Here is a 15,665-nt window from a genome sequence, read left to right as displayed (position 1 = left end):
TAATGAAGCCAAAGGTAGCATAGGCTTCCCTGACTGCATTCCAGTGGGTCTGGTCTGGAGACGTGGGTATGAAGGAAAGAGTTGAGGGAGGTGCAGAGTCCTCACCTCTTCTTTCCTTTGGTTCAGGCACCTAAGTGGATGGGTAACTGTCAGTCTAGCCTGCGTCCCAGGAACCACCTGTGACCAGGGGGCAGGTGAAGTAGCTACATGCCAGTTCATTAGCCACTGTCCTGGCAGCCTGATGGCACACAGGCCTTCTATGGCACACTGTGCCTTCTTAGTGCACAGAAAACCTTTTGGGGAATGAATGTCTGTTTTATGTAGGTTCCTTATAGGTAACTGGGCAGTTTCTGCACATATTTGCAAGGAAAGATGTCTGGGGGGAGGGGGTACGTACTAAATAACTCTTCTCGTGTATTTTTACATAATCGTCAGATCCTGCCAGACCCGCTTCCATCAAGGGATGGAGCCGGGGTAGCATTTTCTTTGTTTAATTTTAATTTTATGTATGTATGTATGTATGTCCTCACCCAAGGACATTTTGGTGGTTTGAGAGAGAAAGAGGAAGGGGAAGAGGGAGAGAGCGAGAGAGCGAGAAACATCAATCAGTTGCCTGCCATATGGGACCCTATTGGGGATTGAACCTGAAACCTGGGTAGGAGCCCTGCCTGGGAATCAAACCCCCAGCCTTTTAGTGTATGGAGGATGCTCTAACTAATGGAACCACCCTGGCATTTTCAATTGCTGCCTTCCTGGGGTGAATAATGCTTTTCGGCTGACCTGGTGAGCAGTCTTAGATTTTGCTGAAAGTCAGATGCTCTGTGCGCTGCTTTCATGAGCACTGTGATGGTAGGAAGCCAGCCTGCTATCTTAGGTTTAATGGATTGCCTCTAATAAAACCCTGCCCACCAGGGAACCCGGCATATGCCTGCATTATAACAAGGTTCAGTGGCAAACGCCCGGTGCAGAGACACTCACTGCATGGCTGGCAAAACTGAAGGCATTTGCAGGGGCTGGCTCAGACCCTGTTCGTTTTACCTGTCTCTCCCCGGAAACAGAGTGGCTTCCATCTGCTCACCCCCAAACACACACACACACACACACACACACACACACACACATAGTTAACAAAAGAAAAAAAAGAATTCTCTTGCCCTAGCCAGTTTGGCTCAGTGGACAGAGCATAGGCCCTCGGACTGAGGGGTCCCAGGTTCAGTTCCTGTCAAGGGCCTATACCTCTGTTGCAGGCTCCATCCCTGACCCCAGTGGGGCTTGTGTGGAAGGCAACCAATTGATGTGTCTCTCTCACATCAATGTTTCTCTCTCTGTGTCCTTCTACTCTCTCTAAAAAATCAATGGGAAAATATCCTAGGGTGAGAATTAACAACAACAACAAAAATAATAAGAATTCTCTTCTCAGATCCATAATGGTGGCTGTATTTAGTGTGGCAGGGAGTCAAAGGAGCTGCCAGCTCCTTCCGTGCCCTGTCCTCACATCTGGGCTGGACTAAGTGATCTGCCTGCACTAACCGAATGTGGCTCTGAGGCCAGGTCATAAGAAGCCGTGTAGCTTCCACATTAGCCTTTGGATATTCACTCCTAGACACTTTCTCTTAAATCCCAGCCACATGGATTAGGATTTCTGGGCAAATGCCCCAGCTGAGCTTCCAGTGGGCACCTGGCATCGACTGCCTGGGTGAGAGTGTGTCATCTTGGACGTTGGAGGGTACCAGAATATGCCACCCCATAATATGCCTCTTTGGCATCAGGATTATTTTGAGCTGATTATTTTTGAGAAACTACAGATAGGACAAGCTCTGAAAATGGAATAGAAATTACATTTATAAAGGAAATCTCCATTTAGGGAGAGAAGGATAACTCGATTAGTAGAAACTCAGCAATGGAGAAGGCCTGGCCTTAAATCCACATAACAAGCCTAACCCGTGTTTAACAGGCTTTCCCTGCTACCTTCCCCATAACTGGCCACCCTCTCCCTCACCCCTACCCCCACCATCATTTTTGTCTTTGGCTGAAGGCAGTATTTAAGTGGTGTGTTGGGCCATTCTCAAGGAGTCACTCATTTTTCTGGGATACTCCTATGCTTACACATGTTAATAAACTTGTTTGATTTTTTTCTTGTTAATTTGTCATCTATTATGACCTGGGAGTGTCTTAGCCAATAACTAAGAAGGGATGGGGGGAATTACTGCTACTCCCCTACAACGTCCAGTCCTGAGAGGCTGGTACATGACTGCACTCCACCAACCGCTCACCACATCCTGATGAGGAGACCGAAGAGGTTCAACAGGCCTCCCTAATACGTGCTTCTTTAGCATGTGGGTTATTTTGAGCTGAAGGCAACCCTGAGGTCTCAGGAGAAACTTGTCCCTTAAGTACTTGGAAGAATTTAAATTAGGGGCCTCACTCATAATAAGACCTATCACTAGAGATAACTTTTTATGACCCACTTATATGACAAGGCAAACATCTAATTACTGAACATCTGCTCTTCTTAGTAACCTGAGAATTGCTCTCCTCCCCTCTGAAGCTTCTGACCTCTTTCTATATTCCTTAGCCTAGGAGGTTGCATATACCTCATTTTACCTTTCTGTCTCCGAACCTCTCATGTATGTGGGGGTCTATAACTGTCTCTATATGTGGGATTCCCATACATACATTTATAAATAAATTTGTATGTCCATCTGTCTTATGTAGATTTACATTATTAGACCAGCCAAAAGAACTGAAGGGTAGAGAAAAATTTAAATCTTCCAGCTAATCCAAGTGTATCCTGAGAAGCAAGAGGTTATGTTATACTGTTGTTTTAAGCCAGTAAATTTTGAGGTGGTTTGTTATATGGGAATAGATAATTCCAGCATGTAGGAATAGCTTTTGTTACATAGTTCTTAAGGCAGCTCTAAGCACACCTGTGGCCCTGTTTCTAATGCTTAAGGGGTCATTTTGCCTCCATATGTAGATTTTTAATTTTATATTAGGGGGAAGGAAATCACCTTAAATTCTTTCTGGGCCAAGGTGAAGTATAAGTACATACATGCACATGCATGACTGTGGTATCATGCTAAAAATGTCAACCCCTGCCTGCATCAACCCGCCTATGGAACCAGACATATCCCTCCAAGATGTGTGAGCTGATGTCACTTAAAATCTTTACAGTCCTGCCCTAACCAGTTTGGCTCAGTGGATAGAGCGTCGGCATGCGGACTGAAGAGTCCCAGGTTTGATTCTCCAAGGTACATGCCCTTGACCGGAATCAAACCTATGACCTTTCAGGCGCAGGCCGACGCTCTATCCACTGAGCCAAACCGGTTTCGGCAATAATCAATAAAACATATTTTTTAAAAAAATCTTTACAGTCCTGCTCTAGAACTGAGACAATTCATTTCTATTGTTGTAAGCCTCCCAAGTTGGGAGTTATTTTTAATGGCAGTTCTAGGGAACTAATACATAAGAAAAAGTGCCATGATATATTTTCTTACAATCAACACCTGCTTACATTATAAACAAAGACTTTACTTTAGAAAATACTTTTATATCCATGCTACATGATTACACACACATAATAGACTTATATACCACACATGCATGCTTATATGTTTTATCCACAAACATACAAATTTAATATTCTAATCTAGGAAGCAGCAAACCTTTTCTGTTAAGGAATATAAAATAAATATTTTAAGCTTTGTTGGCCACACAGGCACTGTTGCAACTACTCAAGTCTCCAGCTATAGGTCAAAAGTAGCCACAGGTGAAAAGTAAAAATGGATGTGGCTGTGTTATAATAAAATTTCATTTACAGAAATAGGTGGTGAGCTGAATTTGGCACATGGGCTATAGTTTGCTAACCCTTACTATAATCCTTTGAGAAAGGACATTCTATTTTTATTGGTTCAGAGATGAGGAAACTGAGGCTGAAAGTTAAAAATCCTGTGCCAAACTTACCTTGGCAAAAGCAATGTAAGGACATGTTAGAAGCAAAACAAAGACAGGCTAAATTTTATTAAGTCAAAAGAGAATTTCTATAAATGTAAAGAACGCAGAGGTGCATCAGAAAAGATTTAGAAAATTTCAATTAAACGTCAGGGCTACTGGTTGTTAGTGTCTGAAATAATCTATATGTAACACCACAGCAATAATGTAAATAGAGAAGAGAGACAATAGAAATTCAAGGGAATCAGTAAAAGCTTGATGCACATCTCAACACTTTTGTTGGTTTCCAGCTGAAGAAAGCATGAAAGGAATTTTTAAAAGTTCCTTGGAAACAGAAGAAAGAGTGAGCTGTGATATGGCACAAAACAAGCTGCTCCCTTTTCCAAGCTGTCACACCCTCTGCAAAGGACCTCTGTACATCACGTCACAATCTCTTATGGGACGGTCACATCCGCTCTAAAGGACCGCTCTACATCATGTCCGCTTAACACCGAGTGCTTTGTTGGATCCTAGTTTCTCTGAGCTCTCTAGTACTGTTCAATGGGGTGTCAAGGCATTCTGCTGTGACGACAAGTGAACATGAAATTTGCCAATATTAGTTGAAAGCTCACTCAGCATTCCTGAATGTATTTCCTATGTTGTTGTTTTTTAAAGGTACCTCTCATTTAGCTGGTTCAGGTGACTTTGATCAATGAGCACAGAAAACCCACCTACTGATAGGTTTTAGAACTCCTTAGCTGAAGGGATTAAATAACATTTTCTTCATGTAACCACAGCATGATGATGGTATCTCTCAGATCCTCTGAACTGATAGCTTTGGAACAAAAGGCATATGACTACTACTTGAGCTTTGAAAACTTCTAAGTAAAAAGAATTATTTCCCAGGATACAGCTTTTGTTGAGCATGGCCAAATCACTTTGGGATGATAGATCCTCATCTCATTTTCATAATGACCATAAATGCACACACAAGCAAAAATGAAGAATACAGAATTAACTGCACAAAGATAGTTGGAATAGGACATAAAGCTGCAAAGCGTCCCCACATTTAACTCTCTGCTGTCGTAAATGCCACAGCCAAATTGAGTTAAATGAGTTACTTAGTCACCAGTGACTATTTTCATTGTAGGATTGAAAAATCATAGAGAAAAGCTGGAAGAATTCTCACCCCAGGGTTACATGGGCTTTGATGCGAGTGTATGCCCAGGACAGAGGCATCTCTAAAACATCCTGTAACTGATTATCTCTCTCTCCTTCACCTTTCACAATTAGCTGCACACTATTAAGTTAATGCACATTTATCTACAACAATTTAATTCAGAGTGCAAAGAATCTTTCTAGTCTATAATTACACTGCAACAAAATTAGCATAATTTCCACCGCACATATTTTAATAAAGAAGCTGCATTATGGGTTGGCTCCCCATGTGGAACTCTTCCAGGGAACATCATAAGGAGAGACAAATGCCTCCTATTCGCGAATTGCCACAAATGCACGGAGATGTCTGAAGCCTTCTTCCCATGAATGCTGATTGGGGGGAGGGCATGCCTCTCAAGGAGGGGACCTGATGGCATCTCCCAAACCACCATCGTCCACTGGGGCACGAGCAGCAGAGGGCTCACCCTCCAGAATTACTGGGACGAGTGTGGCGGGGTGATGATGAGTGATCGGTCGATTGTGCTACGTGGGCTGGGGTTTGACCTCATCAGCCTGTAAATGTCTAGCCCAAGGTCTGGAATCACCTCTATAGTTTATTTTGGATCCGTATCCCCAGGGGATGGCCACCTGAGTGCCTCAACTAGCGGTCATCAGTTATTAACTGGCATCTAGATAAATGAGACCGTTAAGAGATTTTTAGTAACTTAAAAGACCCTAAGCAACTTGGTCTCCCCTCCAGAGCTCCTGCTCAGGAAACCAATTGACAAAAAAAAAAAAAAAAAAAAAGGGACCCCAACACCCACAATGCTGGAAGTTGACACATAATTAATGAAAGTTTGTTGAATTAGTTTATTCTTCATGGAATTAAATTGCTCCTACTGTATTTGCAGAGAAAGACTGGCTATTTTGGCTCATGTAGAATGTCACTGCTTTCCTGTGCCAGGTTTTAAAAAAAACTTTTTTTTAAAAAAAAAAAAAAAAAAAAAAAAAGGGAGCCACACTACTCATCTGGCACTGAAATGGCCACCACCGACAGTGTGATTTAATGGCACCGCACACATTTTGCAATGATTGTGAGTTTGTCCTGATAATAACCAAACTGTCTGAGTTAAAGGAAAATCTTCAGTTCCAGTAGCTCAATATATTTTACATGCGCACGTATCTACTCAAACGACTTCACCAAAAGGCGTTTGCCAATGTTTTCGGTGTTAACGTTTTCACGAAGCACTCCTGCTTCCTCGGAGCTTGCCACTAGAAAGGTGACAGTTTCGTACAAGGGATACGGAGGTGAGGCTTGAAGGGAGTGAGAAAACGTTGCTCTTGTGCAGAAAAGCCTAAAGTAAGAAAACTACCAAGGAAGCAGATGGGTCAAACCAACAATGGTGGAACCCAGGAAAACACTGAGTCTAATGAACAGTGCTGAGGGCAGAAGGTGTGACTCAGGGGCCTTGCATGCAGTGGGGGTTTTTACATGTCTGACATCATCTCATTTCTGGAAAATCCAAGTAGTTCCATGAGACACAGAACATGTGCTTGCTCTCTCTCAAATATTTCGACATTTCTTTTCCAGATGTACATTAGAAACGGAAGGCACGCTTCTAAACAAACCCTGAGTGAGCTTAGAGTCATTTCAGCAAGGTACCCATTTACTTTCTCGGTCACCAGAAGTCCAACTGAAAAATAACACAATGAATGTATGTAAGGCATCATCACACTATTTACACTCAGTGGGATCAAAGTTGTATAATGAAGGCTCATTCATGTTATCACAATCTGTATTTTTTGGTAGTCACTTTTCAACCATTAAATCTGTATTTATTTCACAATTGTGGATACGTTTCTTTTATTTTGAAATAGGATTTTCCTAGTGGTGAGCAATGTGCATTCAAAAAAAGCATGTTGTGTCCATACCTCACTTTCACTGGTCATACTTAACGCATAGTTCTATAATAGGGCCTATGAACTGACACGGAATTACATGTTTCATGTAAGAAGTCAGAGCTCTGGTCTCAACAAAGACTACATGTACACGAAGTTCACAATATACGTTTGGCATAAATGTAAATACTTACAAAAAAGGTGCCTCTTTTTGCAATTGCTGCCAGAGTTCCTCGCTAGACTTGCCCTTTGGAACCCTGCAGAATGATTTTACAGGAGTAAGCCCTCCCCCTCAGAACAGGCAGGACAGCATCAACATTCACATTCACATTCACATTACATCAGCCAGAGCAGAGCTGCTCGGAGCGTTACATGTCTACTTACGAGCTACAGAATACAAGAGTTATACTGGTGATTAAACATGATAAAATACGCAACCTTTAATTGCATGATATGGTAACCTTGGGAAGACTAATCCCATAACATTCAAAAGCTTCCACGTTTATAAACCATTGACATTCACAAACATTACACTTCACCACTTCTGAATTCCAAGACATAAACAAAATCTTCAGGATGAACTTACATGTAATTTGTATCTAAACCCTAAATTTCGAATCCGCTTTATGCTAATGTTGGAACTAACTCGAATTTGTTCCTGCTGGAAGAACTTCCCCAATGTGGAGCTGTTGTTATTTTCATGTGGCTCACAAACAAGAAGTGCCAGCATGGTAGGATTTTTTCTACATAATTTCTCAAGTTCTAACAAGCAACTCCTAATTCATGGATCCAGAGACCCACACCTGAAGTAATACATTTATATATAGTTTATACGCGTTGGCTAATAATGATTGGTGAAATACCATGCATAAGAACACTGTTGTATTTCCATAAGCCTATTCAAAGGAAAACAACACGGGGAAAATAATATAGCCACTGTTAATACTTGGACTGTGAGAATTCTCACACTTCTGCAGTGTAAGATTTCTGGCTGGGTTGATTTTTCTTTAACAAGGAGACAACAGATTATGTCATTTACATAAAAAATATAGAATCTCTGCTTGGACACATGGTGCCATTAGAAGCAGTATGAGAGAGGACCAAGCTCTTTTCTCCCATAGACTTACTAGTAGAGAACCAAGCTCTTTGGCTTCAGAATCAGAATGCTATCTACTGTCCCCCAGCCCCCTCCAAAAAAGGCTTCTCTCTGCCGCCCCTCCCCCCTTTCACACCGACACAACATAATCAGGCTGCCAAGAGTCCCTGTCCCAGGGCCCAGGGTTTAACATTGTACATCTAGGCTACATCTCTTAATTCTTCGGTTGGCATTATTGGACTACTGCAGCCCAATCCTTAGGCTTAATATCAGAAAGCTTAAAATAGCCCATAAGAAAGCTACAACAACCAGCAGATAGAAGAAGCTAACCAAATAATAGTGAGTTTGTGTAAATGCCATGTGGAACCAAACATTAAAATATTTACCTAAATTAAATTGTATGATGCATTTCCAGGAAGTAATCTACTAATTATTGTGAACTGGCATTTGGAAATAAAATGCCAACTATGTAGGAGAATAAAACAAACATGCTAATCATTGCTGTCACTATGACTTTAGCACTATTTTTCAAAAAATGTTAGCAATGAGTCACTATATGGAGTATTTACACTGCAACTCAGTTCATACACACCAAAGCACACACATAAATGTATGCATAATGGAATGGGGGGGGGAAGGTATCCTTATTAAGGTAGGTGTATTTTGATAGGTTATTTTCTGTTCCATTATAGTCTACTCTGTTCTATGCCATTAAATTATTTTCAAAACATGACCAATAAAAATATTTTACTACCCACTAATGAGTGACAATCAGCAGTTTAGGTATATACATATTAGTATGTGAGAGCTAGATAATTATACATACCCACTCATCACATATACAATATTGTACATATAAAATATTGTTTGACAATTTGGGTAATATTTATCTTTAAATACTTAGTTTTTTAGACCTAAGGAGAAAGCTTTCTTTTGTGATTTTAATTTTATTTAAATTCCTGGTTTACTCACTATTTTCCCCCTTTCATTCCTCCACACAGACATATGGTACAGTTTTCAGAGACACATGAAGATGATGAGAACAGTGATAGTAATAATACTGGCCACTTCCATTTAGACACTAGTCTCAATTCTCAGGTGGGCACCAACGGCCTTATGACATATTTTATACTCAAATAAAGAGGGAGCACCAGGTTCAGATGATCCATGGGGGAGAGATCATGTTGTCTCTTTGGGTATCTCATGGCATCTGCAATTCGGCTCCAACTACCAGGTGCATCCCTACCAAGGGCTGGCTGAGTGAGAAATGAAAGGCAGATTGAAATAAAAAGACAGAAAGACTTCACTCTGAGATACGAACCACCCCACTGAGTAGAAGGAGAAAAGTCTTTAGCAAAGAGTCAAATTGTGTAAAATACCATGCTGAAGCTGTTTGCAGAATGCAAACTAAAATATTATAAAATATTTTTCTCTACCACTATCATGTCTATTTCTAATAAAGATATGCAGTTATAATTTTTAAAATACCAATTCCTGAGACATAAACAGAGAAAGAGTTTAGATTATTTTGCACTCAAATTTGTGGATTAATTCAGATAACACTTACAGCAATGTGAGATCATTTTCCCAACCAATTTAATTAGGCCATTTTTTTTGTCTGATCATTCACTTTTTACCCATTCAATTTATTTTATACCCATCAATTATTACATGGTTTATTAACATCTAATAGCTGGAGATGATTGATAATATTGCTCCTCTGTCAGCATCTAGGACATTTTTTTTTTATTTTGTTATTCCGAAAAAGGTAAATATTTCTCAGTGTTTTGCATTCTACATCAAGACCCATAGTAAAAATATATCTTAGACTCACACATGCACACACATCCATACAAGTCAGATATCCCTTTTCCAAAACATAAAATCAAACTTTCTGTACCATAGAAAATGTAACTATTTCCCTCCTCCTCCCTCCCCTCCATATTCCATTTTACTGTATTTAATCTACTCTATTCTAGTCAACCTTTTTAAAATTCTGGCCAAACCCTTTAAATTGATTTTACTACTCATTCATGGTTGGTCCACAGCTGAAAAAGAAAACTGTGCTAATCCAATCAGGCCCCAGACCCCTGATTTTTTTTTAAATCCTTACCTGAGGATATGTTCTTATTGATTTTTTAAAGAGAGAGGAAGGGAGAGGGAGGGAGAGAAACAGCAACATGAGAAATATTCATCAGTTGTCTCTGGTACATGCCCCAACAGGGGATGGAACCTGCAACCTAGGCATGTGCTCTGACCAGGACACAAACCCAGGACCTTTCAGTGAACAGGATGACACTCTAAGGACAGAGCCACACCAGCCAGGGTGTGGATTTTTAAATTGTATCTATGAGACATTAGAATGCATCGATCTTATAAAAATATCATAGACATTGATTTTAATCAGACTAAAAGGGCTACCTTACTAAAACATATTTTGGCAAAGTATTACTTTCATATTTCAGAGAAGAATGCTAGCACTATACCCCTGAGAACATTTAAACAAATACCTTGTTAGAGCAGGGTCAGCCCCTGGGCCAAATCTGGCTCAGCTTCTGCTTTTGTGTGGCCCATGAGCTACAACCAGTTTTTACAGACGAACATTTACAATAGATTTGGTGCTAGGAAACACTAATTTTGAACTCCAATTAGGCAAAATGTTATCTCCCCACAGTAACCCTATCCTTATCAATAGATCTGTTTACAAAACATTATCATTATTAACATTTTATTATATTTTAGATTTCATTAATAATAATTTTGTGGAAGTTTGTTTCCTCTCCTATTACTTAACCATCAAAATAATATTCTTGACTTGCCTCTTGGTTTATGAAACTTAAAATGCCATCTAACCCTTTGCAGGAAGTTTGATGACCCATGCATTCATTAGAACATTAGTTTTTAATTAATGTAGACACATGTCGACCCAGACAGGGATCTGGCTGCAACCGTAACCACACTCTCGTGCCAGGTGGGCACACAGGTGATACATGCACCAAGCATATGACGGACTACATGCAGGAGCCCCCTCCTGTGCTCCAGGTGCAAAATTGTCCCCTTGGTTCCAGGGAAAACTGTTTCTCTGAGGAGCAGGTCCTCCTTTAGCCAAGAATCTCAGATGTCTTAGTTATAAATAACTTTGCTTTTGGTTTATTAAGAGCCATAAGCTCAAAGGAAAATTGGGCTTTTGGTTCAATGAAATTGCTTTTCACTTAATTCCCACGATGTCATGGAAAGGTGCACAGAGCTGCAATGGGAGACATTCTACTTAATAAGCATCTCAGTAAAATGCAAGTGGTTCCTGTCTTCCTTGCAACGGCAACTGCATTCTGAATAACTGCCACTTATGGGCCCAGATAAATGGTGTTATTGAGCAGCCTCATGCTCATTATGTTTAAGAAATTCTAATTTGTTTTTGGGTTGACATGAAGCAGCATGGTACAGTTCCCTCTGTGTATATTTTGCAATAGAAAAAAAAATTGTAGTCTATCCTAATACACAGTTAGTCGCCCTAAAAAGATGTTTTGCTCTATGGAGTATTAAGATTTTAAAATTTAGCACTGGAAAAGCACACTTCGAATGAACACATAGATTTTCGAGGGAATAGTTACATGGTTGCTGCTTTTAATTTTTACCGTGTTTTACACCTTGCCTGCTCCTGCTTCATTCTCCTCCTCTCTCCCACCCCATCAATACTTCTCTTTGAACACATTTAACAAAAAGCCTTAAACAACAACCTCCATCAATAGTCACCACTGGTTCTCATGTTAGCTAGGAAGTGAGCCAAGGTAGAGTTCACTGGTCTAATCACTGATGGTGCTACCTGTCCTACAGGCAATATTTTACAACTTAATGCAAATCTTAATGTGCGCATGATGCATATTAATCCACGCCTTGTTCTTAAAACCTTTGGGTTTCCATACATATGGCAATTTGGGCCCTTATTAAATTTTTGTTGGTTATATGTCTGTTTTACGAATAATAGTAACATTTCTTATGAAACTACCATCTTATTAAGTTCTCATTTCGCAGTGAGGCTCATCAGAATAAATGTTAGACAAGCCCAAGGTAGGAAAATAAATGCTCAATATCAAATTAAAAACACAGTTTGGAGGGTAATTAGAAAACAAACATGCAGAGACAAATTAAAAAACTTCCACAAAAGGCTAGTTGACAAAAAATGACAAAAGCAAAACATATTAAAAAATTCCCTGGAAAAAGATTTAGTCAAGGTTTAGTTAATGTGCTTTTGCCACATAGCTTAAATTAAATATCATCTATCTGGAAATAAACTATAAACTCAAATAATCAAGTGTAATAATTAATTATTATCTTCTCCTTGTATAATATTGTAGTTTATTTTTACACTTAAAGTTCTGATGAAAATAATGGTTTTCATCCAAACAAAGGTTGTTGTTTTTTTTGGTTGGTATTAAACAGAGAGTTGATTTTCAAGGATAAAGAATGAGGCAGGTCTACAACAACAGATACAAGAAAGTTCTAAAAAATCATTAAATATTTCTTTGTCTTCAGCTAACGCACACTTCAAAAATATTTCAAATTGGAAATAAACAGTACATTTTGGGCTTAATGGACATTTTGTCCTTGGGTGTTTCACTACCTTTAGCAATCTCATTATGGTGTAGGGCTGGTGGAGAACAGATAAATACCTACAGGGTAAGACAAGGGTGAGAGCAGGTGTCCCTAATAGGGATTCTAAGTGCCAGGCACCACTACAAGTGCTTTATGCATAAACCACTCAGTTTAATCCTCATACAACTGTATGAGGTAGGTGCTAATATCATCCCCACTTTACAGAGGGCAAACTGAGGCCAAAGATAGGAGTACATGACTCAACTCAAGGTCACATAGCTAGCAACTTTGCAAACCCTGCATCTTGTGCCAGAGGTGGTGCTCTTGATCCTCAGCACTGTCTCGGGCTAGTGGTGAAGTCAGAATAGGAACCCAGCCCTCTGAGCCTCACTCTAACCATCCTTACACTCAAGTCATTGGACGAACACATTCAGACAGGATGAAACTGATGCATCACATTCAAATCCTGCCTCTGTTGATTGCTAGCTGTGTCCTGGGCCATTTGATGAATGTCTCTTGCTTCTTTGTAGCTTTAGCTATAAGGCAGGTAAGACTTGACCCACCCCCCTGGGTTGCTCTGGTAATAAATGAGGTTCCATTGATCCCAGTGATTTTCCAGATTTTTAACCAAACAGATGCTCAATAAACATCATTTCCCTCCCTTACAACTCATACCTTCAGCTTTTCTCTGTTCTCTGCATATTCATAAACTCCTACAGCTCTATATTCCAGAGAAACAAACATTTGAAACAACTAATTGACAAGATTTCAAATTAATTGGGATTCTGTTTTGGCCAATCTGTGGGGGAATGCACTGAAGAAAATGTATTTTTTCAGACAACATTTTACTAATGGTGTTTTCTAATCCATTCAATGTCAGCAAGAGAAACATACAATCTGTAGATTGCTGAATATCTGATTTTAATTCCCAAATCATCCATTACTTGCAGAGGATCTACACAATGCAATTAAAGAATGGCCTTAGTTGTTTCTTTTAAAGTAAAAATTACTGTATCAAGCTATGCAACTATTTTAAGTGATGTGCTTTTCCAGAACGTGAAATAATGGCCAATATAAAAAAAAAAACACCAAAAAAAATATATCACATCTCAAATTACAAAACTATGTATAGTAGGCTGTAAAATGGCCCCTGAAGAGATATGTTCAAATCCTGACCTCCAGTACCTGTGAATAGAAAATAGGATCTTATGTGAAATAGGATGTTTGCAGACTCTGTTAAGAATCACAACCCCAAAGACTGTTAACCAGCCCAGTCTCCTCCTCCTGCAGTCCCGTCAACTGTGAGTCTCAACTCCCCGCACACAAGCAAACAGGGAAGCGATGTGCATGGTGGTGGGTGCGGAAACGCTCAGTCCTGACCAAGGTGGGAGGGAGCAGGAGCAACAGCATGGCATGGCCCCAAGAGCAGTGGCAAAAGAACAAACAAAACTAAGATAAATCAGTATTTATCTTCTTTGAAATAGTATGTAACACATTCACCCCATGCAAAATCCTCAAGATAAATCAGAATTAATGAACACGTAGCTAGTCGATGGGAAAAAAAAAAATTGTGTCAAACATTTCGCCTTTTTGGCCTTTCCCCAGCAACTCTCTGCTCCTGGGGGAAAACTCTCTGCGCCTCTCAGAAATGACTACACGAGCCCAGCACATGCCAGAGGAGATAAGTTCAGTGAGTGAAAGAAAAGGTCATGTGTGTTTACACTGCTGACTAAAAGGGGTTTGGGCAAACCATGTTTTAGAAGTTCATGAAATCCATCAGCTTTTATAAAAGGTTCCTTTAACTGCTAATATTGTCATCCCACGAGAGGTGTTAACACTACTGAAATCAGACAATCCTAAGAAACAGCATACCGTGCAGCAAAAGGAAATGAAAGACAAGAGCAACAATCTGAAGGGTTGTACGGAAGGCAGTCTACACCTGGAGACCGGATCTGTTTTCCTATCATGTGTATTAGTTTGCCAGGGCTGCCAAAATGCCACACACTGGGTGACTTAAACAATAGATACTTGTTTTTTCATAGTTCTGGAGGCCGGAGGCCCAAGGTCAAGGTGTCGGCAGGTTTGGCTTCTTCTGGGGCTCCTCTCCTTGGCTTGCAGACCTCATCTCACTGTGTCCTCACATGGTCTTTCTTCTCTGCATGAGAATCCCTGATGTGTCTTTTCTGCTCAAATTTCTCCTTCTTATAAGGTCACTAGTAATGCTGGACTAGGGCCCACCCTTGTGACCTTATTTAAAGTTAATTGCCCCTTCAAAGTTCCTATGTCCAAATACAGTCACATTCTGAGGTACCAGGGGTTAAGTTTTTGTTTTTATATTGAATAAACTTTTTTTAAAGAGCAGTTTTATGTTCATAGCAAAACAGAGAGGGAGGTACAGAGACCACCCCCACCCCCACCATACCCTCTCCTTCACACATGCATGGCCTCCCCCAGTACAATATCCCCCACCAGAGTGGGGCATTTGTTACAACTGATAAATCTACTTTGACACGATATTATCACCCAAGATGACATTTACAGTAAGGTTCTCTCTTGGTATTGTAAAAATGAACCGTGAGTAAATGAATACATACAAAGTATTACTTTTTATCTTTGTTAAGAAGCTGTTATGGTTCATTTTATGTGTCAACTTGGCTAGGCCTCAATACTCAGATATTTGGTTGAACATCATCATCGATGTTTCTGTGAAGGTGCTTCTTAGATGAGATTAACTTTAAATCGGTAGATTTTGTATAAAGCAGATTGCCCTCCATAATGTGGGTGGGCCTCATAGAATCACCTGAAGGCCTGAAGAGAAAAAGACTGACATTCTGGGAAGAAGAGACAGATTTCGGAATCAAACCACAACTCTTCCCTGAGTCTCCAGCATGTTGGCCGACCCTGTAGATTTTGGACTTGTCAACACTTCACAATTGCATGAGCCAATTCGTGAAAGAAAACTCTTGCATCTTATCGATACATCCTGTTG

At 40.1% G+C, this 15,665-nt stretch overlaps 1 protein-coding gene across 2 annotated transcripts in view; it reads right to left on the bottom strand.

Moving 5' to 3' along the window:
• Window positions 1–15,665, bottom strand: part of CTNND2 (catenin delta 2) — a 339,572-nt gene that overhangs the window by 245,673 nt on the left and 78,234 nt on the right. For both annotated transcript variants that reach the window (XM_006769453.2, XM_006769452.2), the window contains one exon: window positions 7,182–7,244. In XM_006769453.2, the coding sequence (XP_006769516.1) occupies window positions 7,182–7,244 (63 nt within the window). The remainder of the gene's footprint in view (window positions 1–7,181; window positions 7,245–15,665) is intronic.

This window comes from Myotis davidii, unplaced genomic scaffold, assembly GCF_000327345.1.
Source record: "Myotis davidii unplaced genomic scaffold, ASM32734v1 scaffold143, whole genome shotgun sequence".
Lineage (NCBI taxonomy): Eukaryota > Metazoa > Chordata > Mammalia > Chiroptera > Vespertilionidae > Myotis > Myotis davidii.
The sequence above is the reverse complement of the archived record's forward strand: the minus strand, read 5'-3'. Positions and strand labels throughout refer to the sequence as shown.